Source organism: Peromyscus eremicus, chromosome 20, assembly GCF_949786415.1.
Source record: "Peromyscus eremicus chromosome 20, PerEre_H2_v1, whole genome shotgun sequence".
NCBI lineage: Eukaryota > Metazoa > Chordata > Mammalia > Rodentia > Cricetidae > Peromyscus > Peromyscus eremicus.
In genome coordinates this window covers 57,271,275-57,296,305 of record NC_081436.1, presented here as the reverse complement: position 1 = coordinate 57,296,305, position 25,031 = coordinate 57,271,275, and the positions used below count along the sequence as shown (strand labels likewise).

The following is a 25,031-nucleotide window of genomic DNA, read 5'->3' as shown; positions in this document are numbered from 1 at the left end:
AAATCATAAAGTAAAGATGTAGGACGAGGACCCAACACTTAGCTCTTCCATTCTAATGGATGACTTTCCTATCGCCTCCCATAATGAAATTTTTTCAAGTATTGAGGCTTTAGTTAATCTGGTAATTTTTATAGTGATTCCATACTTATATAGATTGTGAAGTTAAGTTTTATAAAATCTATAATTAAAACAAGATGAAGTTGCACACATTATTTTCAATTTTATTTAAAACAAATAACGTTGTGACTGTTATGAAGATATTTTCATAGAAACCACATAACTTTTATTGAAATAGAAATTGAAAGACAAAATTCTAGTATCTAATTATTTTATCCTGAAATAATTAAATGCAAAAGCTATGCAAGTCAAATTGCTACAGACATGTTGGCATTATACAATGTACACAATGGAGTCACTAAACATTTATACTGCTTTATTATAAATAATTGGAAACAATATCTCATTTCTCAAATCCAAATACAAAAACAGTAAATACCATGCTTTTTTCTCATTATTTCACTTTATTTTTGTAATATGGATTGAAAAACAGTATACCTAATCCAAGACTGGTTTTAAAACATCTGTGGGAACAACAAGAACAACCAGAACCACAAAAATATTCCTTTTCCTTCACCTAAATGAAAACAAGGATTTTAGGGCGAGAGGCTTAAGAGAGCTCTGAGGGAATCACTAATGTTAGAAAAACTCTGTAATTCCTGAACATACCACTTGTAAGGCAAAAACAGTATTTCATACAGACATATAAATATAAGAAAGACTTGATGGTAAACGTTGAAAAATCTTTTCTTAAAATCATGAATAGCTTTATTCTCCCAGATGGAGAAAAGCCAGTAAGGCATTATGGATGCAATTACCAAGACTGGTATTTTGAAATTTGTATTTCACAGAAAATCTTTCTTTTCTGAGAAAGCAGAACTGCTGTGTATTTTAGTTTTCTCATTTCATAGTAAATCATGTTGGGTTACATTTTTTTTCTAATGTAACCTTGACCATTTGTAGACAAAGAGCACTTCTTGATAGAATACTGCAGTAACATCAAGTTGTCACAAAAACGTGTCCAAAACTACAATAGATTATGCCATAAAGACATCTTAACTAAGGCACTTATAGCAGCTAACAATCAGAAGTTTCCTAGTCAAATGACAGTGATGTTTTTATATCTCTCATATATAAGGAGTTACGCCAATTTTCTCCACTAGTATTATTTTACAAGACACAAATTACTTGAAGAAACAGAGCCTGAAGGAGATAAAAACAATGCGAAGAGTTATATATTTAATCAAGTAGTATAGTAAATGTCTTTGAACACTCATATTTGTACTCATCAGTTGAGGACAACATTATATATTCCAGATTAAACAGGTATTGAGTTTAACATGGAAGAGTCTAATGTGCTATGTACAATGATATTTAAAATTCTTCCATTCTTTTTAGACTTTAAAGTGTAACTTTTGTAAAGAACTGGAGCAGGATGCTTTTTGTAAGTACACTGCAGTTAATTAACAAAAAAATTAAATTAGCACAAAATATCTGGATGAAGAATTAAAGACCTACAAACATTTTAAAAATAATGATGCCATAGATATGCAAATACATGTCAGAAGATCTGTACAATGGGCTGTTCCAATTGAAGTACTCCACATTCTGCTTTCCTATATACCATCAATGAGACCATTGACTGCATGCATGCTGCTTTAGAAACTGGATAATAAAGTTTCTATTTTTTAAATATATACTCAGGCTCTAAACATATTTGCGTATCAGCAAATCAATTTTCAATGTAAGTGAATACTGTAGCATGAGAGTAATTTTTACCTGCTGTATCCACTCTTGGCATATTTTGACTCTTCTGAAAATGGTATCCCCCAAACTCAGAGTCCTTGGGCACCTTCCTACCTCTCACTGTTACCCTCCATGTACTGTGTTGCACCGTGACTTTCAAGGATGGCATTTACGCTTGAACACGGGAACACTGAAATCAACTAGTAAGTATGATACTTGAAAAGGGCTTCTGAAGCCAACTAACTTTTAGCCAATTCAGAGGACAAGGCTGGTTCTTTATGTCACATTTGTGCAGTGACATCTGTGTGATGTGTTAGCAGGATTTCCTAGAATGACACCACTTCACCACTGCAATCTGTCGTCAACAGATCTGGCAGGCCTGCTCCCATTATTATTTTTTTTCATGTATGTTCTTTGCTGTTTATTTTTCATTGGTTTTACATGAAACAAGCTGTGTTTATCATCAGTGTTATAGGTTCAAAATATGATCCGGTAGCACTTTGAAGCGCGGCGAGCTGAGCAGTTTCCTCCCTTTTTAAAGCATGACAGTGAGTGGCCGTTCTCGGGAAACGATTCACTAGAACACAGTGACCCAAGTGGAGACTTTCTTGAACTCAGAAGGCTCCAAATCCATAGTCAAGAACCTTGGTGACATCACATAACCACTTGCTGCTGGAAGGGAGACAATGCTGTTTGTTTCTGAAGCTTCCGAAAAAACTCCTCAGGAAGCATCCCCAGGGTTCTTCGCAGATTTCTAATCCTGGCATGGCGCTTTCAAAAATCCAAGGGCCGGATCATCATGGTTGTGGAACGTAAGGAGTAACTGGGCCCTTTGAAGTAGTGCCACTTTATCCCATTCAGTTTTCCGTGATTTTGTCCCGCAGTGTAGAACATTCCATTTAGATTGGAGGGGCCGCAGGCGTCAAACCACCAACCTGAAAAATGAGCCAATGGGAGGAAAAATAAGAAACAGAAGGGGTCAGGCTTAACATTGGAAAGAGACTGGCTTGATTGATGAGGTATTGTTCACACTTGTTCTGATTCTCTGCAAACAGGAAGCAATGAAACAGTACCATCCCAGAAGAAGTGTCCCAAATGGCACTTTTTGAACATGTGCGAGTAATTGGAATGAAGGAAACTCATGCAAACCAACTTTCAGTGTGAAGGGTTGGGACTCACTTCCCACTGCAATTATGCAGAGCCTCTAAGCTTAGATTTTAAGATAAAGTCAGGCCTGGATACAAATTCAGAATTGCATCTTATATCTGTAACTGGGAACAGAATAATTATCAGCGTATTAGTGATGTCAGATGCTTAGACAAATGTCACTTAAAAGGTAAGAAAAATATTTTCTATTAACTTAATGATTTTGTTAAGAATTGATCCTAAAATTAGCTGGATACTCTAGTGCCTATGAAGTTCAAGTTGTATCTAGCCTGTCTATAATTTATAGCAACATGGAAGATTTTCCAATAGTGGCCATATAGCTCATATTTAGCAATATTTCATCTGTGATTGTTCAAATTGCTTTTAAATGTAATGGAAGGAAAACAAGCCGAAAAATGATGTGGCGGCCCAGTGCTTACGCAGGATGTTAGAATAACTGAACAAGCTAGCTCTATTTTCTTGATGAACTAAAGTTTTAGACGTCTCCGATAAATCATAGTTCTTTTCTCCTGAAGTAACACTATTGAAGTCTGTAGGGAGAGATTTATGCCAGAGACATTCTAGAATATTTTTATTTGGATACACTTGACCTCTATTTGATTGCAGAGCTATACCTAAGGGACTAATTGCTAAAGAAAGAGAAAGCTGTCCAGCTGCTGTCTGACATGAGCATTGTCTTGCAGAAACTTCAGAAAAAGTGAGATGAAGTAACATCAGTTCCCCCTGCTTCCAACTTTAGAAGGTGAGTGCAGCTGGGGTATGTTTATAAAGTCACACCAGGGGCATAACAAGCTGCATTAGTCACCCATCCATATGAGGAGCAGTAAGGTAAGTCTGATGGATTATGAGAGGTCCTCTATCCCATGCTGTTTGCACACAGCATGAATGTTAACATGGTCCAAACACGAGGGACAAGGAAGCTCTTGTTTGGCACAAAAGGAAGAACTGTATGATTCTATCTTTCCTTCCTTAAAATCAGTTCCCCAACATTTGGTCAGTATTGTAGGAAAAACACATGATTTATATTGCAGGAGATATTCTAATTTTAAGGAGTTGATCTACCCAGAAGATTCTCTTTAAGGGACAAAGCAGAAAGTCTGAAATTAAATTCCACCTTACTGCTTCTGTGTTTTAACTTCCGTCCTTCCTGTGTAATCCCTGGGATTCTTCTGTCACCTTACTCAGTCACTCAGTCTTGTCATCATCCCTCCCTGTCTCTGAAGTAAGCAAAGGCTCTTACTAGTAAGGAAAGCAGTGAAGAGTCAAAGAATCATCCCATGAGCTGCAACCAGGGACTGATGCTAAAATGTAAACTCTACCTGGTTTATAGAAAGTCACAACAGTTCTGGGGGGAAAAAGTATGGAAATAGACCACAGCCTAGCTGTAAAGGGAGCCACTAAAGGCTGCAGTTATGGGGTACTTTGGTTGAGCTCAGGGAAGAGATAGGATACAGGTATCCTGTGATAAAATAAGGCAAATCTCTCCTGTGTACTTTATCTAATTAGTGAACCAAGTGATCGTGATGAAGATGGCATTTTGGAAACAGTCCCAGAATACCATCACTGAGAGAAATAGTCACCGGAGTCTCCGAAGACTCCAGAATGAAATAACCCAGGCTTTTGTTCATTACCCTAAGGGCAAATACTTAATACATCACCCAGTTGGGCTTGCTAAGCAAATGGCATGGAGAGGCTACAGGCTTCTCGTTCACCGGCTATGCAGACTAGTTTTCTTTATGAAGTGATTTAGTTCACTACAAAGATGTTGTAAGGGATGCCCTTGTATAAAATATTTGGTCCTATTGTATTTAGCTCCCTGCCTCATTCAAATGTTGTTATGCAATATTCAACAAGACAGCCATGATCCTTGACTTCACAGAAACTACATGCACATTGAGAAGCATGAATAGAATGAAACAGGTCATTACTGGTCACAATAAGGAGCACCATAAAGAAAATAGGAGCTAAGAAGAAAAGAACTTTTCCTTTTTTGGAAGAAACTGATGTTTCGTGAGGTCTGAAGAGAGAGCACCAGGCAACTAGGTGAATATGAGTAGGGACCCCTACAGCTGCTGCAGATGCCAGTAGGAAGATGGAGGGGCCCAGTGCAAGTGTTTAGAGACAGACAGAACCTAACTGTGGCTGGCACACAGGAAACAAAGAGACTTCCAGGAAATGAAGGTTAAGAATGGCCTCAGAAAGCTGAACAATCTTTGTGGAAACATTTGTAATTTAGCCAGACTACTTGTCTATCATCAAGTGAACAAGTACAATATTCTCTAGCAATGGGAACTTGTACATAACCAAAGGAAACAGATCTGCCAGCTTAAATGTTTAGTCAAAATGTGAAGAGCCTGTATTTCTATATTGTCTGTCAAAGCCATTCTGAGCATATTAACCAGCATGATGAGCAAGAAAATCGAGTCTAGAATCAATTTCACACATACTCATCGATGGACAGACACAGAGGATGAGGGGTCAACCAAAGCAACATTTCTGACTTCAGGGCATTTGTATTGATAAAAATGGTCAGAAACTAGGAGATAGTTATTGAAATGTATAGAATGGAAATAAAGAGGCTAGAGACCCTAATTGGCCAAGAAGCTCCAAAAATTATTCATTTACCCTTTACATTGGATCCAGGAACATGAATTAGTGGCCAGAAAGCTGTTCTAAATGCAGTGTGTGCCCTAGAAGATCAACAGGAGAATGTCTGCCAGCAGCTGGGATTGCTGAGTGCCAATGGGGAGGAGATTTGGGGAAAACAAGTGGAGAGAACACAGAGTTAGTTACTATGTTTGGGAAACTTTCGGTGAACAGTAGAGAGCCAAGAGAGTGGCTGACTGGTAGGTAGAAAACCTCGATGGACCTCATCAGTTAAAAACAAAGTAATCCTAAGCAAAAACAATAGTATTTGATATTTTCTGCTTAGTTAATGGTACCACTGATTATGTAAAGATACATTTGATACGGTCTCTTGTTTTGTTCTTCAAACAGCAAGGCAAAAACTGTAATAGAGACCTCAATGCTCAGAGAGTTTAAAGAACTCTTCAAAAGTGGCATTCATAATACATGGATTATGTCTGAGCAACTATATTGCAGCACAATTAGAACCAAATAAGATGATTCACTGCTTATGGCAGCCTGTACAATTCTATTTATATGCTTAATGCCATGTAGACATGCAGTGGTAAGGGTTAGAGTGGGAACAAAATGAGCCAGATGCTCCACTGGGTCCTACAGTGCAGTAATAAAGATAAAGTCATAGGTGCCAATGTTTTGTTTTATTTTTTCAAGTAAGTTTATTAGAAAAATATGAACATGAAAACGACATTCAAATGAGTACAGTTCACTGTGATAATAGTATAAAACACTGTACCTATGCATCTAATATTGTTTATTGATAGTCTTGGTATGATAAGGGATACAGGCTTGAAGTATTGTTATCTTTAGGAGATCAGTGGGCCACAGATAGTAGAATCTATGAGGGAGCAATTGATGACAGTTAAGTTGATGAATTCACATGACAGAAAACAAAATGTAAATATTTCTCATGAATATTTTTGTTTCCTTATAAAATATCCTGAACTTCAATGTGGAGGAAGTTGTCATTTCTTTTGAGCAAGATTTTGATATATGCACTAAGACCAAGTAAGCAACAGAGGCATTTCTTTTTGTCAAACACTTCTAATAGTTTCTTTTTTCACTTTTTATCTTTTTACAAAAATTGCTCATCATAGCTAGATCTTTTAAATGAATATATTCTGATGGTATAAAGAGTGGTCAATGTAAGGTACACAAATGTCTCGCAGCTACAGGTTAAGTCACTGAAATTAGTAGCTACTGTGTAACATATTGTTTTCCTGTATGAGGTTCTGCAGGAATACCTGCTGGGACAGAGCTGGTTTTGCATCTGGTACGATGTGAGATGCTTGAATTGTAGCAGTTAAGAATTAGAAATCACTAACTCTGTCCTTTGTCCTAGTCATTTGTTGGAGTAACAAATAGGAAATGCATTATAAAGTGAACTGGGAGGATGAGGATATGGCTCTGTCAGTGAAGTGCCCACCTGAAAACATAAGGACCTGACTTCAGATGCCCTGAACCCACATGAAAAGTAGGACTTAACCCCAGTGCTAGTGGAGTGGAGACAGCCAGATCCCTGAAGCTCATTGGCAAGCTAGCCTAGCCTAATCATGGCTCTCAGATTCAGTGAGAGGCTCTCTCCAAAGGTTAAAAAGTGAACAACAAAGGACATTGACATCGACCTCTGCCCCCACCCCCCCTCACTCACAGCTCTCCCCCATCTCACACACACACACACACACACACACACACACACGCTCATGTCTACATGCACTAGTAGGCATATGCAGCACACATTGCCACACACTGAGTGGTATACTGGGAAAGACACTTTAGGCTCAGAAGAACTCAGTGAGGCAAGTAAAGGCCAGAAGAAAGCAGCTTCCATTTGTCATTGCAAGAACTGACAGAATGTCTCAAATGTTTGAAGACCGGCAACTCTTCACATAGGCTTTACCAAGTATTTTTTCATTATAACCTGTAACCTCGTGTATATTTTAATAAGAAATCTGAGACGCATGTTTCTAATTCATTTACACTTAACTCATTAAAAGTTAGTTTTGCAATAACTATCTCAGGCTTCCCAAGACTTTAAAATTATTTGAGCCTTTTATCTTTGAAGCAGAAAATTCACATTTTATCACTAATAAATGAAACTCTGCCCAGAAAATAGAAATTGGATTTTAAACTTTCTACTCAGGAAGTTCAAATTTATTTGAAAGTCAGGAAATCTAACTCTCACAGTCCTCTGATACTAAACAACACGTCTCTCAGCACTTCTTTTTTTAAGGTAAAACATACAGTGAAGTGAAAAGATATAGCTGTGGATTTCTTTCACTCATGTTAATGCACACAATCTAATCATCAATATGCAGGAGAGTCTTCATAGAAAGGAAGACTTTCCTATTCCTTGGTGAGGATGGGGTGAGGCTGGGCTAAAGTGCTGGGTACCATTGCGACCACCAAGATGATAATGATGCAGAAGTCACTTGCTGACTTTATGTGTCATTTACTTGACCCTCTGTATGGCAAGCTTCAAGGAACAGCTGCATGACTCCTGTGGGTGGGAGGCAAAGAGCCTTTTCAGAGGTCTGTCTTCCTTCTCTAATCTCTTACTATATCCCCTCGGGTCAAGTGTGTGTGTGAGTGTGTGTGGCGTCCAACGTGGTGGCAAGAGTTTCCACCTAAAACCTGAGAAAAGATTCTAAAATGGAGCTAAAAACAGCTTCCTAATTGTCTCTCTCAAATGAGCGGCAGCTGCTGGTTTCAGCTACTGGTGGGTTCCTGGCATGCGTGCTCAACCTGCAGTATGGCGGGAATCAGGCCTCTGCAAGTGGCACATTAAGCTGCATGGTGGATTTAGACTTTGCAGGTACAAAACAAAAAAAGAGGTTTTTGGGCTATACACTGCTTGGATAAAAGCATAGACCCACGATAGCTCCCAGAGCTGGCGGTAAACGTAGCCATGTTGGGAAGCTGAGGTGGGCGGAGCCAGCAGCCACAGCTGCTGCAGTTTAAGGCAAGAGATTCACAATAAGACAGATTCAGATGTAATAGTTTACAATGTGTGTAAAAGATACGTAGGCTTGAAAGAGACAAAAAAGGTGATATATAGAGTTATAGAAACAAATACATAGTTTTAAAAAAAATAAAGTCATTAAAGAGACAGTAAAGGTAGTATAAAAAATAAGCCACGTAAAAATGGATATTACACAGAGAATCTGGATTGTGTTGTCTTTGGGATTTTTAACTGCAGAAAAACATTTGATTGTAAAAGCTGTTGAGTTATGCCAAAATGTATATTTTAAAGATACCTTGACTTCAAAATTTGGATATAAGGATATGTTGCTTTGGAAAAGAGTCTCTTTTGTTCCCACAGAAAGCCAGAGGCTATGGATTTGTTCAAGATTAAGATACATCAGATTTGACCAGCCAAGACCCCCTGAAGGTCTCCAATGACACCATGGCCCAGATGATCCAACATCCAGAATGGTTTGAAGGCATCTGGCTCAGACGATACAGCCTCATGGACTATTCCATAATTCTAAAATTTTCTTTGTATCCCCATAAGATACAGCACCCCCCTCCAGTAGGAAGTAGTAAGAGAAACTACGCCCAAATTCCCAAATATACCAAGCTGACTTTGGAGATATGTAAAGGTTAAAACCTTCCTTTTTAAGAAAAGAAAAGGGGAAGTGCTGTGGGATGGTCTGTATGTCAAGTGTGTTGCTGATTGGTCAGTAAATAAATCACTGATTGGCCATTGGCTAGGCAGGAAGTATAGGCGGGACAAGGAGAAGAATTCTGGGAAGTGGAAGGCTGGGAGGGAGACACTGCCAGCCGCCATCATGACAAGCCGCATGGGAAGATCCCGGTAAGCCAGGAGCCATGTGGCAAAGTAAAGATTAATAGAAATGGGCTAAATATAAGAGTAAGAGCTAGACAATGACAGGCCTGAGCTAATGGCCAAGCAGTTTAAATAATGTAAGAATTTGTGTGTTTATTTTATAAGTGGGCTCTGGGACTGGCGGGACTTGGTGGCAGGAGCTGGAGAAAAGTTCTCCAGCAACATGTGTGTGTGTGTGTGTGTGTGTGTGTGTGTGTGTGTGTGTGTAGGTTTCTTTCTTTTCCTCTTTGTTCCAAAGTTGAAAAGTTGTTTACTCTGGCCAGTAACAGTGAATTTATTTGAATCTTGTATGTGTATTCTTATTGTCTTTCTCTCCCATGGACTCCGGTTCACCTTTAAGCATGGTGAGTGAGGAAATGCTTGTGAAAGTAGTCTTTCAGCATTTAAATACAACCCCTTCATTCTCTTTGAATGCCTTTACTCCCAACAGAGGTAGTAGAAGCAATAGGGTGATGACCTTGGGGTTAAGTACATGTGTGCAGCTCAGACTTCTGACACCAGTTCTGTGAACACAGGCAAATGGCAAATGATCTAACTTTTCTCTGTCTTGGATCTTGTGAAAGGAATTAATATTTTCCCTAATCAAAAGGGTTTGATAAGCTGCATCTGAATTATGAAATACAGATCATTTAGGCTAATGCAAAAAGTCTGCAAAACATCAAAGCTAGGTAAGTATTGCTGTTTTAGGGACTGCAACACAAATCAAGCTGTTTATTTCCTTGTTTCTCACATGGAATCAGCTACCAGCCTGAGGCTGTAGCGTTTTGCCATTGGTATAATTATGCTATGTGCAAAAGGCTAACAGATTATAGTTCTACTTCATTCTCCTCCAAACTTGTGAATAATTCCCTTTGTTATTTTTGAAACAAATATACTATGTACCGGAAAAACACAAATATAATGCTGAGCGTTGAGTTTGGGGAGATCAAATTTATTTGAAAGTCAGTAGCCTAAAAGCAAAACTTTTGCAGTTCTGGATGTCCTTCTTCTTGGGTTTTGTGATCTTAGAGGCTGGTACTAATTCTTGATTAGTTAGTCATCCTTTTGTTCCATGATTGTCTGTTCAAACATTTATATGTTACCACATGCTCTACATATAACTTTATGTAAAAGGATCAATCACACTTGAATATTTTTAGGACTTTTCTCAGGATTATTTGTGGACATTGGTGAGTGTGAGGATCCTCTCACAGTGTCTGAGAACATAGTCATTGAAACCAATGCTCGCTGAGCTCGTGTTGTGTGCCACACTCTAACAGGATCTGGAGACACAGCAGTAGGCAGCACACAGTTAGAATGCAGGGGGCATATATGGAGTGTGTGTGTGTGTGTGTGTGTGTGTGTGTGTGTGTGTGTGGACCGGGCAGATACAGTTTGTACCACATTTAAAAAGTGAGTTGAAATAAAACTAATTCAATGTAGATTTTGTTCACTCAGCCTCAGATGATCCACGTGGATTTTCTCGTACCATTTAAACATACAAAGTGAGGATTGTCACTCTTCTGATAAAGCTTTGCCCGGCCCTTCCTGAAGTCCTAAAAATGCCAGCTTGATTCCATTTTCCCAAGGATCCTGTCACGTTCATGTCATTCAACACGTGAAGAAGCAGCTAGTGTTTTCGTTTGTCTTTGTCAAGGTTAGAGCCCAAGCAGAGGAAGCATTTATCAACTCTACTGCTAGCATCTGGTAAGACCCAGGACATACTAAAAAATTTATGTGGATGGCTTTGGCTGTTCTTTTAGGATGGAACTGAAAAATATCCCTTGTTAGCTTAAGAAAGCCTTGCCTGCCAGCTGACATGGTTTATGCGTGGGAAAAGAGGGCAGAGTTTCTACCGCAACAGATTCTTTCTGACGAAGGTTAGGTCACATTTTTACATAGCTTTTATATTATATACTAAATATGGAAATCATATTGAAGCAAAACTTAAATAAGGAAAGGGAAGTAAAATAAAACCACACTGATGGTTTTTTGTTGTTAGCAACTTCTAATAATTGCATTTTATTACGAACTTTAAGACAGAATTGTTTATATAATTATTTGATACTTAGATTGATTGTATAAATAAAGCTTAGTAATTGAGGTTTACACTGACTTTTACAACTATTTATTTTGAAGATTCTTGATTTAGTACCAAGGACTATACTCTAGATGAAGATAAATTTACTTTGAAAGTGACAGTCTAATAGTAGTTCTTTATTTTCCTAGTGTTTGATTCAGTTTTTTGCACAACTATTTTAAGTACAATAAATACAGACAAACAAAAGTGTGCACAGAATGACATTGCATTGGCTTTGTCTTAATGTTAAGTAGTAGTTAAAACTAATCAATTTTAATGAAATTGATCACCCTCTTTGAGTTTAAGAGTGCACAGAGAAGTCTCCTGATGGGCTAAGTAAGTGTTTGCTATCTCTTCATCAGTGCCTCCCATCTACTACAGACAGAGCTTCACAGTATTGTCCTTTATATAGGGAGGAACCTACAGCAAAACTGAGAACAGTTCCTAAAGCCAATGGCAATCACACAGCACAGATATATGCTGCTTATCAGTCCCTGCTGATAAGTCATTCTATTTAGTTCTAACTTCAGAAGGCATTTCAGTAGAAAACTCTGTGCGGCAATATTGATATTGAAATGTATTCACTGGTCAAATAAATATTGGTATAAAATATAAAATTATTCAATATTTAAACTGGGCGGAAGAATTACTGGTTTCCTGTTAACATGAGAACAAGTCTACATGCTTATGAGCTGCTACAAAACATTGTGCTGTCTGCTTCAGCACATGCCAATGTACGATGCTGCCTCGGCTCATGGTGTGCCCCCCTTCAACTCAACAATGTTGAGCACATGGATTATCACCTATGTGTTGCATTTGTTTTTCTTATTAGCTCTACAATGACTATATGAAAGAACAGAAACACAGAACCAGAAGAGAGGTTGATACTGTTTTTACCCCACCTACCCTACAGGAAAGATCATAACTCAATTCTTTAAAACAAAAGCCTTCTCTTCAGTTCTTGCAAATGTCTACAATGGGGAAGGCACTGTCCTTCCAGAAGTTCACTCTAGTGACTGACTCCTGGAGGCTCGATCTAAAGTTTCTTCCTTGCTCCTTATAATTCTATCATAATTTATGTTTTGTCAATAAAACTGTTATGGTTCAAAACTACCTCATTCTTTGTGCATTATTTTTCTGACAACCTCTTTTTTTTTAAATTGAGATGGGCTCTAATCTACTCAGTTTATTTATCTAGCAGTAGGTTAGTTTCTTAACCCATACTCATTAAGTGTATGTTAAATTGGTAGGAAGCAGTAACGATGTTAAGAGAGAAGGGAAAGGCTCAAACCCCTTGATTTTCCATTTCTGCTTTCAGCTGAGTTCACCTTCTGGCTTCCAGCCTTTAACCAATGAAAGTGACAATGCCACTACAGCCTTCGACTCTAACCCCTCCATGTCCTTAAATAAAATGCTCTAGGACAGTTAGAGAGCATTAAATCTTACTTCAACCTTGACACTCTTCAGCAGATGACAAAAACCACAAGTTCTTACTTTCAAACTGTGAAGGCTCTCGGTGCTTAAAAGAGACACGATGAAGCGGGAGTGAGCTCAGACACAATTTATAAAAGAAAAGGAAAGGAAAAGTCATCAGACAATGGAATGGTCTCATTTGGAAGGGATAATTTGATGAGGAACAGACAGTGGTGGGTAGTAGCTCTGTAGGACATACGTTCCAGGCCATGCTTCAGTGATTTGGACGGCCATTGACATTCATGCCTATGATTTCCAGTTCTCAGCTCTCTACATTCCACAGCTTAGCTTTTCAGTGTGAATGGCTTTACAAGACCTGGCTTGTTTCAAAAGGATATTTGACAGGGTAGTGGTGTTTATTACAAAAACACATCTACTTAGACTATTCTAGCCCAAGCATTAAGTGGAGGTTTTCTCTTCCCAACGTATGGGTTTATTAGTGAGTGAGAAGCAAGTCCAAGAGTAATTACGGATGAAAGACTATGACAGAGTTCAGTCATGTGAGACAGAAGTAAGATCATAACTCTGAGCAGTGGTGGCTTCTCAACAACCAAGAAGTAAATTCCCTCTTGACACCTTGTTTGTATTATCCTGACAGGAACACGGACACAGAGGAAGCTCTTCCAAGGACACATTAGAAGGATCTCACTGTTGGTTGTTCAAGAACTGTAGTTATTTACTAGAAAAATGTGTCTGTTAAAATATGAGTGGAGAATATGAAGTCAATTTCAACACTAAAATGGGTGCCAAACTGGAACATTCATATCTTTGTATAATGTTAGTTATGGAACCAGAGAAGTGACTGATGCAAGATACACCTGTGGCTACCACTTTAAAAGAATTCTGAGACTTGTAATGTTGCTTTTTAGATGTAGATCTCAGAGTTACACATAGGTAACTTGTATATGCTTGGTGATCTCAAATTGTGATGCCTAAGTGATATATTGAGAACTGAAACATGATAGTGAATACGGTAGAAGCAGAGTCATGTCATGCTGTCCTTGGGACTAGGCAGATCTCACATTGAAATTATGTCACTGTGGGTGACGTGGGTTTTAAGGCTGTGATTTGATAGTGGTAGCAAGGCAGGGGGATGGCCATAAGGGCCTCCTCAAGGAAAGATTACTCTAAAAGTTTTCCTATTTTTCTGTGTTCTGGAAATGTGTGACAGAAACGCCAACTTAAAAATTCATTTTATTGGATTTAAAACTTGAGAGCAATTTCATGGATTAAAAAATGAACATTCACACACCATACACTGCATTTTCCATGAAGTTCCTTATGCATCACACTAGAGGAAGGACAGTTTCTCTACATACTAACATGGAAAAGATTTTTCTAGGTAACCCAAAAAGAATGTCAGAATGGTTGATGATAGGGACACCTATTCTTCTGTTAAGAGACAGAATTACAATTTTGAGTAAAAAGCGTCATTAATATAGAGGTTTTCTTCATAATCACCCCTTTCCTGAGAAAACCTGAACTACTCATGTTCTACATTGCTGGGTTGTAGGTTAGTGTTCCCTACTTCAGTCAATCACTGTAACAACTTCTGGAAGATTTTTGTATATGTGTACAGCGTTTTAATAGTTTACATTTTTCTTTAAACCAACAATTAGGTAAGTACAAAGGCATTTTAACATGCAAAGCTCAGAATTCCTTTAGAGAAGAGATCAGTACACCTTGCTATAATGGAAGAGAAACAGAAAAATATAAGAAAAAGAATATATCTGGATCTAAGAGGAGCCGTTTTGCCTAGCAGAGCCTGAAACTCAGGAAAAACTTCTTTTTCTTGGGTAAAAAAGTGATTATTAAATGTTGGATAAATGTTACAGTTATTTCAGTAGCAAATTTGAAGTTTCACTTTGAAACACTCAAAATGCTGAAAAAGAATTGGAATGGTACAAAAAAACCCAACTTTCTTATATAGTGACACAATGCTGTTTAGTAGTGTTTGCTATAGCAGATAAAATCTTTTTCAAAACCCTGGCAAAGTTGGTCTGAGTGTGTAACTTTAGGTTTAAATACATCTCTCCATTTTGTACTGATTCTATATGAAAATTCATCAGTAAGATTGACTGCATAATTGTAAAGCATTTGAACAGAAGTAATGTTCTATATACCACTAAGAGCAACTTAGAGATTCTTTTAAAACCTGGTACTTCAAGGATCCAAAGAATTCACTTAGAATGGAACTTAGGACATTCCTATCACAGATGAAGGGGGAGACAAGCTCAAGGAATGTCAGCAATGCCCTGCACAAGAACAGGATAAACCCCTGTGCAGAGCTAACTGATCTCTAGGGACTTGATCCTCAGTTTCCTGACCAGGAGATCAAGCCCTTTTCTCAGGGATAAGGAATCCCCAACTTCAAACCAACAAATGCAAGCTCAGGGCAAGGCCGCCTGGACTTACCTCCTGTTAGCATGAGGGCGCATTTGCACATACAGTTGTCGTTGTCCGCATCCTTCGTGCTGAAATCAGCACCGTGAAGGATCAGGCTGCTCTGTTTGCCTGCTGTCCCCGTGTGACCCTTTAAATATAACCTGCAGTTAAACAGAAAGAAAGATCAGCCACTTGAACAGCATAACCTAGACGACAATCTGTTGAATGTTTAACTTCTTTTTCCTCCTTTCTTTGAACTCAGCCCTTCCAACAAATCACTTTCTGAACCAAAAGTCAAAAGATAAAAGAAGGAGAGAGGGAGTTAGAGAGGGAGCGAGGAGGGTGAGAGGGACAGAGATTATAGATATTTGTATGGGGGGTGGGGCACCAACTCCAAATTATGAGTGGGTAAAATTCCCTGTGGCTCAAGCATGGTGTTTATTATGCTGTGCATACAGGAGCCCATTTGTTCTCTGATAATGCAGAACTCCCAAAAAGAAATGGAATTTATTCTTATAGTTATTAGTTTCCAAATAGAAATCCCCCTTAGAATGTCAATGCAGCAGACTATTTCATTAATACCTCATGCAGATATTACACTAAACATTTTTTAATATGAATGCAACCACTATTACTGAGTCTCAATGACAAAGACTCATAGAAAAGATGAAGGTGACCCCAACCTGCAAGTAGCACCCTCAAAACAAATGTTTGCTAAGCACACACTGCATGTCTCACTTTCTATGGCCCCTTAGGCCTTTCGACTTAGGTCACATGAACTAGTCTGTATCTGAGATATTTCTTTCTAGTAGTTTACTAAAAAAATATGTTCAAAGCCCCAGCAATTACTTAATCTTAAAACTGACACCATTTAAAGAACCCAACTTACTCTCTAGAAACATTTCTTACATATAATTTTCAATAACTTAGATAAATGACTTTCTAATGATGTGTATACAGCAAATCATCAGATCCTTTGAGTAAAGGCCTGGTTAATAGGTCTCCAAAAATTGAATTTTCAACGATCATCTATGACTACTACAGATCTGTGGCCTATCCATTGATGCCACACGGAAACCATGGGAAGTCACAGAAGGTATCTGGTCAGCTTCCTATCTAGTGGTTATCCTCTTTCTTGTCACTCCTTTCACTTCCTGGACAACGAGAGCTTGCCCAGGTCCTTCAGTTTCTTCCTGGGGCTCTGAGCATCTGGGATGCAGTGATCAGCATCGGCAGTTTGGTACTTGTGGTTTTCTCCTATAGACAGAAATTTCTCTCCTGCCTGCCTGTTCCCAAATACTCAGCAGCCGCTTCCCAAATAATTGACTCGGAGGATTAGTATTACTTATAAATGCTTGGCTGATAACTCAGGCTTGTTACTAACTAGCTCTTATACCTAAATTAACCCATGATTCTTATCTATGTTTAGCCACATGGCTTGGTACCTTTCCTCAGTGCAACATTCTCATCTTGCTTCCTCTGCAACTGGCTCTGGACTCCTGCCTCTGCCCTTTCTCTTCCCAGAATTCTCCTAATCTGGTCACCCTGCCTATACTTTCTGCCTGGTGACTGGCCAACCAGTGTTTTATTAAACTCATTCCAGTGATATATCTTTATAGTGTGCAAGAGCATCATCCCACCGCATTCTCCCTTCCTCTCTATCAATGTAGATTCTCACCAACATCATTTAGCAAAGTTTTCAAACTGTTCCTGTCTCCATTTCTGTGAGTAGTACCCACACATGGTCAGTGGTAGTTAATATCTACATGTGTAACAGTCTCCTAGGATCTGGACCAGCTCTGGCAAGATATTAAGTGGTAGTATTAAAGGTCAAATAAAATTTGGAGAAATACAAATACATGTGACTTGTGTTTGCATCTAGATATTCGTATGATGTAATATTTTCTCATTATTTAGCGATGTTTACTAATTTTTGTTTTAGGGAATCATAGTACTGTTTCATGTTTTGAGGGGTTTTTTTTTGGTTCTTTTGTTTGCTTATTTATTTACTCTAGTTTTTTGTAGATTTTAAGACAGAGTAAAATATACGATTAACTCTAATTCAATCTGGCTGGTGTCAGTGGCTAATAATTCCAGTTCAGAGCAGCATACAGAGCTTCTAATCCTACTTTTCTGATACTGAATGGTCACATATACGCTTCTGTTTTCAGACCTGAGAAACAGGATAAATGTCCCAAGTGCTAATGCAGGAAAGAGACCCAATCCCTATTTTTTTCCTAGCAGTTTTATTCACAATCATTGAAAACTATAAGCAAACAAGATATCTTCCAATAGAGGAGTGGATGAAAAATTATTAACCTCAGACAAAGAGATTTGTGTTCCAATAAAAAGGAGAATGGGAGCGAGATCACAAGCACTACGGCAGCATTAGCGAAGTATTGCTGAGTAAAAATAAGCCAGTCCCCAAACTACCTGCACTGCCCTCGATATTTCATTTTTCAAAATTTGATTTAAATAACATTTTTTTCATTTGTTTTACATACCAACCACAGGTTCTCCTCCCTCCTCCCAGTGTTCCTGCTCCACCCCCACTCCCAAACTACCCCCTTCCCTTCCACTCCTCCTCAGCCTCCATTCAGAAAGCAGCAAGATTTCCAGCAGCTTGAATAAAGCATGACATGTCAAGTTGAGGCAGGACCAAGTTCTTTCCCTTGAATCAAGGCTAGGCAAGGTAATCTAGCATGCTGAACAGGTTCTGATGAGCCAGCATAGCGCCAGGGACTCTCGATCCCACTACTAGGAGCCTTACAAAGAGAACAAGGTACACAACTGTGACACACGTGCAGAGGACCTAGGTCAGTCCCTTGGAGGCTCCCTAACTCGTGGTCCAGAGTCCGTGAGATCCCACAAGCTCAGGTCAGCTGTCTCTCTGGGTTCCCTCATCATGACCCATCCTGGCTAGTACAATCCCTCCTCTTTTTTTTCAGCAAGACTCCCAGAGCTCGGTCCAGTGCTTGGCTGTAGATCTCTGCATCTGCTTCCACCAGTTACAGGATAAAGGCTCTCTGATGACAATTAGAGTAGTCACCTATCTGATTATAGTAGATAGCCAGTTCTCTACTATAGCTCAGAGTCTTAGCTGGGGTCATCCTTTTTGATTCCTGGGGGTTTCCCTGACACCAGGTTTCTCCATAACTCCAAAATGCCCCCCTATCAAAACATCTCTTTCATTACTTCACCCTCCATCCCACCTCCAATCTGCCTCCCACACCCAGCCAGTCCATCCTACCTGCTCCCTCAAGCTCCCATTCCTCCATACTCCCTCCCCTACCCACATATTATGAATGCTTAGTCTTTTTTCTTGTTTCGCCTTCCCAATAGGAGATATTATCTATGTTAAGTATATTTGTAATGTCTAAATACATCCCTATAAGAATTTCAGTGATTAGTCATAGCCATATTTCCTTTCTCTATTTCTTTCTCCTTTAAAGATTTATTTCTTTTTTCCTTATGTGCATGAGTTTTTTGCTTGCGTGCATGTCTGTGGCACAACATTTGTGTCTGGTACCTTAGGAGGCCAGAAGAGGGCATCAGATCCTCTGTAAATGGAGTTATTAACAGTTCTGAATCACTATTTGGGTGCTGGGAATCAAACCCAGGTCTTCTGCAAGAGCAGCGAATGCTCATAACTATTAAGCCACCTCTCCAGCTCTTTGTCTCTTTCTTTAGAACAAAACATCATTGCCCATTTTGTACCCTTTAAAGTCGTTTCTCCTCATGTATGAATGAAAATGGAAAGGACATTGCACTTTACACATGTCTTTACAACATGAACTTGGGGTACTGTTTTATTACCATCTTCCCAGCCATCACATATTCTTCTTCTCTGGCATCACATGGAAGCTGTGGTCTGAATGTATCACAGTTATAATACGTTTGCGAGTGCCTTTATGTCTCTCAATATGCATCCAGGAATAAATATGTTCTGAAGATGAGAATATCTGTAACATCTACTATCCCTGACATAATATATATCCCTCTGAGGGAATATTTATGTCCTTTGCCAGGCTCATTTCCTTTTAATCTTCCCACTTTTTTTTGTCTCAGTTTTTCAGTTTTCCAAAAATACAAAACCATGTTCAAAATATTAAGTGCACAGATCAAGGAAGAAAGGTTATATCTATTTCCTGTTAGTTCTTCTGTTTTTTTTTTTAGTAAATGCCTTATTTGTATTATGTGCACAGCCATGGAGATTAGGAAACTAACTCAAAGTAAAATTATGCATAAAGTAAATTTTTCAGCTAACATTCTTTATTGTAAAGGAAAAGAGTATAATAAGGTAAATATTTTCTCAAGGTGCTAGTCAAAATACAAATTATTTAAACAAGGTAGATGAGCCATAAAGGTACAATAAAAATACCAGTGTATTGATTTGTTGGAGTGATTTTAAAGTAGAGGGGGGCTGGGAAGATGGTCTACTGGGCAAAGGTAGTTTCCATGAAAATGTAGGACCTGAATTAGGATGTCCCAAACCCACACAGGACAGAGCATGGCAGTGTTGCCCATCATCTGAGAACTGCTTCAGTGAGATGAGAGACAGAGAAGTACCAGAAGCTCTCAGGTAGGTAGAGCTGCCTGTTGTAGACAGAAATGAGTGAAAAGACAGAGTCTCAAACATGGTGGAAGGCAGGAACTGACACCCAAGGCTGTCTTCTGATCTCCGCACATTCATGCCTTTACTCACACACATAAACACTCAGAAACACATCAGGTATACACTTGTATAAGGCATTTTAAGAAATAGAGGAGACCATTATTTTGAGTATAATGGATTTGTCCCTGATCCCAATGAGATGCATTGGTAACGTACCTGATATGGTTCTCCATGACAATGTCCTTAGTATGTTACAGAGGGGCAGCCCATGATGTAAGAAAAGATGCTTGCTTTGATACCCATTCTCTTTCATTGGGAAACAGAGGTAAAATTTTATAAAATTAACATTTTTCCAACGTTTTTAAAAGAACTTTGCAAATAAGAACAGCTGTGAGTCTGTGGAGTCCTACAGAGACCCCAGAGAAACCCAGGTCAAGGAACAGGCTCTTTCCAGGAACTCATTCTGTCTTCTCTGTTATGAAGGCATTAGAGTCACAGTTGTTGACCAAAAATCAACATCCACAGGTGACTAATTGCTACAGGTAAATAAGACTGGCCACTCATTAATGCCAAGTATTATTTTTGTAATTATATAAGGAAACTTCTTTGAATTGAGGCTCAAAAGATCTTCTACCTTTCTTTTGAATTGTGGGTGTGGCCAAGATTTTTAATTCTTACATGTAGAGAGGTACTTCTGCCTTTCTCTATTCAGCTAAGTTGTTGAAATTGGACCTTCATTTTTACAAAATAAAAGACTAGACTCTCTTCGCAGTTGGTTCTGGTGAAATGGAACCTAAAGTGTGAGCCACTGGAGACGAAGCTTCTTCCCAAACAACTCTGTGGGAATCCCAAGCACTTATCATTGTTCCAGCTAGGGAAGAAGTGGCTGGCCTGAAGGATGATGGGTTAGTAGATGAAAACAAAATGCTCTTCCACAGCAAAATATTTAGAGGGGCAGAAATAAGGAAGCAGGAAAGAGTGGGTGTGGGGTACTCAACAGCAAAGAAAGATGCGCCAAAGGAGACAATCAGATGTGAACAAAGACCCATGTGAAAGACTGTTATGGTTTGCATCTTTATTTTTTTTCTCTAAGGAAAAAAAGTTTGTGAGTATAATATGCTAGTAACTATAAAGTCTATCAGCATTTGAATTTTTTCCAATTACTATGTGATAGGAAAATGAGTCCAAGGGGTATACACTGAAATTAGTCACAGCTCTCCAGTTATCTGTATGAAAAGTATAGTTTATTCCCTTCAGGTTCAGAAATTTCAACAAGTGGAAAGATGAAGCTATTACATTTCTCAGTAAATGCATGATGATAGTACATTCTGTTATGGGAGAGCAGGCTTCCAAATGTCTTTACACATCATACAATAACTTCAGTGAACTCCCCACCCCCATCTTTCACAATGTTGAAATCTTAAACAACAAGTGGAGTCTGAAATATCAAACCTTAAGGCCCTAGGTACTCACAAGCTGAGCACATTTTTATTTTTGCTTCAAGGTCCCTCTCCCGGTCAACAAATGAAAGTAATGTGTCTTTCTTACAGTTACTTGAAAAAAACGCAGATAACACTACCTCCACCCCCACACACGGGTATTTTTTCAGAGCCTGGTAGCAGTGACTCAATCAGACAGAGTTTCCCAATACAGCCATGACACTAAAGCTGTGGCCAAGGACTGCTTCTGGTTTAACATCTTTACCCCAATGAAAGGGCAGGGTATCATCAGCAAGGAAGGCTGTTAGAATAGGCCACAGCATCATCGTTCAGAGATACAGATAACATCTTTTGCTAAAAATAAAGACAACATTTCTCTTAATGATTTACATAGAAAGAAAACAGTGTTTGTTTTATTTCAGACTTCTGAAAAGAAAACACATCGTTTTTAAAGGTTTTTTTTTTATTTTTTAAAATTATAATATAATGAAATTATTTTCCCCTCACTTTTCTCACTACAAATTCTCCCATATACATCTTGCTTGCTTTCAAATTCATGACTTCTCCTTGCCTTAATTATTATTACATGTATGTGTGTTTGTGTGTGTGCACATTCCTAAATACATAAATATAACCTGCTCAGTGTATATAATGGTGTGTGTGTGTGTGTGTGTGTTTTCAAAGCTTCCCCTTTGGTATTAGATTACCAATTGGTGTGCTCTCCCCTAGGGAAGACTATTTCTCCTGCTCTCAGATGAAATTTCTTAGATGTCTGTAGTTCTGTGTGTAGTGTTGAAGCTACTGGTCTTTCCCCATCCATGTTAGCATGTTTACTGGTGCCCTCCTTGTTCAGGTAATATTTAGACAGTGGTGTTGGTGAAACTTCATGGGTGTAGATACTCTGACATTTCTAGGAGACACAGTCTATCAGAAAACTCTCTTTTCCTATGGCTCTTACAATTTTCCTGGCCCTTCCTCCTCAATGATCCTTGAGCCTTGAGCACAAGAGTTGTGTTGTAGATGTATTAGTTGAGACTGGGATACACAACTCTGCATTTTGATTGATTATAACTTTCTGTGATGGTCTTTATCTATTGCAAAGAGAAATTTTCTTAATGAGGACCAAAGACCATAGGTATATGGGCCCATGCCAGCCATACATCTGAGAAAGGATTAATATCTAAAACACATAAAGAATTTTTAAAAATAGTCAAAACATAAATGATCTATTCAAAAATGGATCTGTGTCTTGAACAGAGAGCTCTCAATAGAAAAAAATGGATTAGAGATATCTCAGAAATGTTCATCATTCTGAAAAATTAAGGAAATGTAGCTGGGCAGCGGTGACACACACCTTTAATCCCAGCACTCAGGAGGCAGAGCCAGGTGGATCTCTGTGAGTTCGAGGCCAGCCTGGTCTACAGAGCGAGATCCAGGACACACACAAAAACTACACGGAGAAACCCTGTCTCGAAAAAAAACAAGAACAAAAACAAAACAACAAAAAAAATTAAGGAAATGCAATTCACAACAACTTTGAGATTTCCTTTACCCCAATCAGAATGGCAAAGATCAACAAAACAGCTGAAAACAAATTCTAGAAGAGAAGTGGCACAAAACCAACCAAACAAAAAATCAAAATCAAAAACTTCGTTCACTATTGATGATAGGAATTCAAACTGGTGGAGCCACTCTGGAAATCAGTATGGAGAATCCTCATAAAACTTAAACTAAAAAAAAAAAATCTACCATATGACCAAACAATATCACTCCCAGATATACCCAAAGGAATTGACATCCTCCACAGACAATGGCTTAGCCATGTTCATTGGTGTTCTATTCACGACAGATCGGAAATAAAAGCAACATACATGTCCTTCAACTGACTAATAGATAGTGAAAATATTGCATACATACATGAGCTATAAAATACTATTCCACAGTAAAAAAAAAAAAAAAAGAGAGAAAGAAAAAGAAAAAGAAAAAACAGAAGCTGAAATGATGAACTTTGTAGGTGAACGGATAGAACTAGAAAAGGATCATCTTGAGTGAGGTAACCCAGACCCAGAAAGACAAACCACACAGTCTCTCATCTGAGCTTACCAGCTCCAAATCTTCAGATGTGAGTTAATAACCTGGGGTGATTCCAGAAACCAGCAAAGCAGAAAGGGATCACGTTTAAAAGGTGGTAAAGCAATAGAAGACAATAACAGGGCACTCATGATCTTAAGGGGACAGTGGTTAACACACACACACACACACACACGCACACACACACACACACAGAGAGAGAGGGGGGGCTCTAATTAGGGAGAGAGGAGGAAGATAAGTACAGAAAAGAGAGGATAGTAAAATAATAGTAAGAATGTCTGAAAACAAGTCATAAGGAATCATATGATTTCCCTGAAGTACTTATAATACACATAAGATTGATGTATAAATATACATATATAATTTAAATAAAAATTTCCCATCTGGGTTCACAATGCACCCTCCAAGCCCCAAAGAGTGTCTAACAACCTCCCAATACCAGGTATGAGAAGCCCTATTTTAAGTTTTTGGTCAGGGGAGTCCAAGAGACTCCTAAAGCACGATATTAATTTGCCCTTGGTTGCCCCACTCCCCTCCGGGAAATGGAAGACAAGTCCAGTTGATGAAGACACCGTGCACTTCTGACACAGGGCCCAGACACACCTGATCTAGCACTGACCTAAAAGCCTTCCTTCCTGAGGACTAGCTTTCATGGTGCCGGAAGGTGCCCTGTAAGCTGCCAAGGGAGGGAGCAAAGAGTCCTGCCTGGCTATGATGCCTATGAACTACAACAATGACCAACAGGGCATGGTAACCCTAAGGGTGCAAAAGTGGTGTTAGTACCTTGTGGTAACCAACAGTTCTCTAATTGGACTTAAGACATGCTGAACAAGAGGGAAATCATGCCTGATACTGGAAACCTAACCAGCTATCCAGGGCCAATAAAGTCATAGATCTTGGAGGAAAACCTAAAGCCACTACTTTACTAAGCTAGCAAAATCCCTAATAATATTCTGTATATTTATCCTTATTTCCACAGGCATTTCTTTTTTGACATTATGAAGAAGTCTTGGGGAGTTATACAAATGATGAATATCAAAGAACTAAGTTTTGTAAATGAAAGAGTTTGTTGCCAAAGTTTGATAGAGATTAATGTTTTGGAAGAGGGGGGGATGGGGAGGTTTCCAACAAGCCTTGTGAAATTTGAGCATAACTGTGTTTGAAGGTTGTCTAACATCAAGGAAAGAGAAGAAAGAATAAATTCCTTCAGTTAATTGAGTGTGTTGCAGGCACCATTTATTTAGCGATATCAAAAATCTTAGTACCTTTCCATCCCTTTTCTTCATTTGAAACTAAAAATAATTTTCATTTTTATAAAATAAGAATAAATTAGCTCTAGTTAAATGAAATTTTTAATTATTTCTATAATGACATCTTAATGTGACATTCTATTCATTCATCCAAAATTATTCAGAAGTCATCCAATTATACAGCCTATGCTAGTACACCACCAGAGATCTACTGAAGCACGGCCACAGTCAGGTTGTACATGGGTGCTAGGGATCT

General features: G+C 38.6%; 1 protein-coding gene across 3 annotated transcripts in view; it reads right to left on the bottom strand.

Annotated features, from left to right (window-relative positions):
• Window positions 1-339: 339 nt before the first annotated feature.
• The window catches only part of Angpt1 (angiopoietin 1), a 250,764-nt gene continuing 226,072 nt past the window's right edge, over window positions 340-25,031 (bottom strand). For all 3 annotated transcript variants that reach the window (XM_059247853.1, XM_059247852.1, XM_059247854.1), the window contains exons 8-9: window positions 15,411-15,541; window positions 340-2,738 (exon numbers count right to left, since the gene is read on the bottom strand). In XM_059247853.1, coding sequence (XP_059103836.1) covers window positions 2,578-2,738; window positions 15,411-15,541 — 292 coding nt within the window. In that variant the 3' untranslated portion in view covers window positions 340-2,577. The remainder of the gene's footprint in view (window positions 2,739-15,410; window positions 15,542-25,031) is intronic.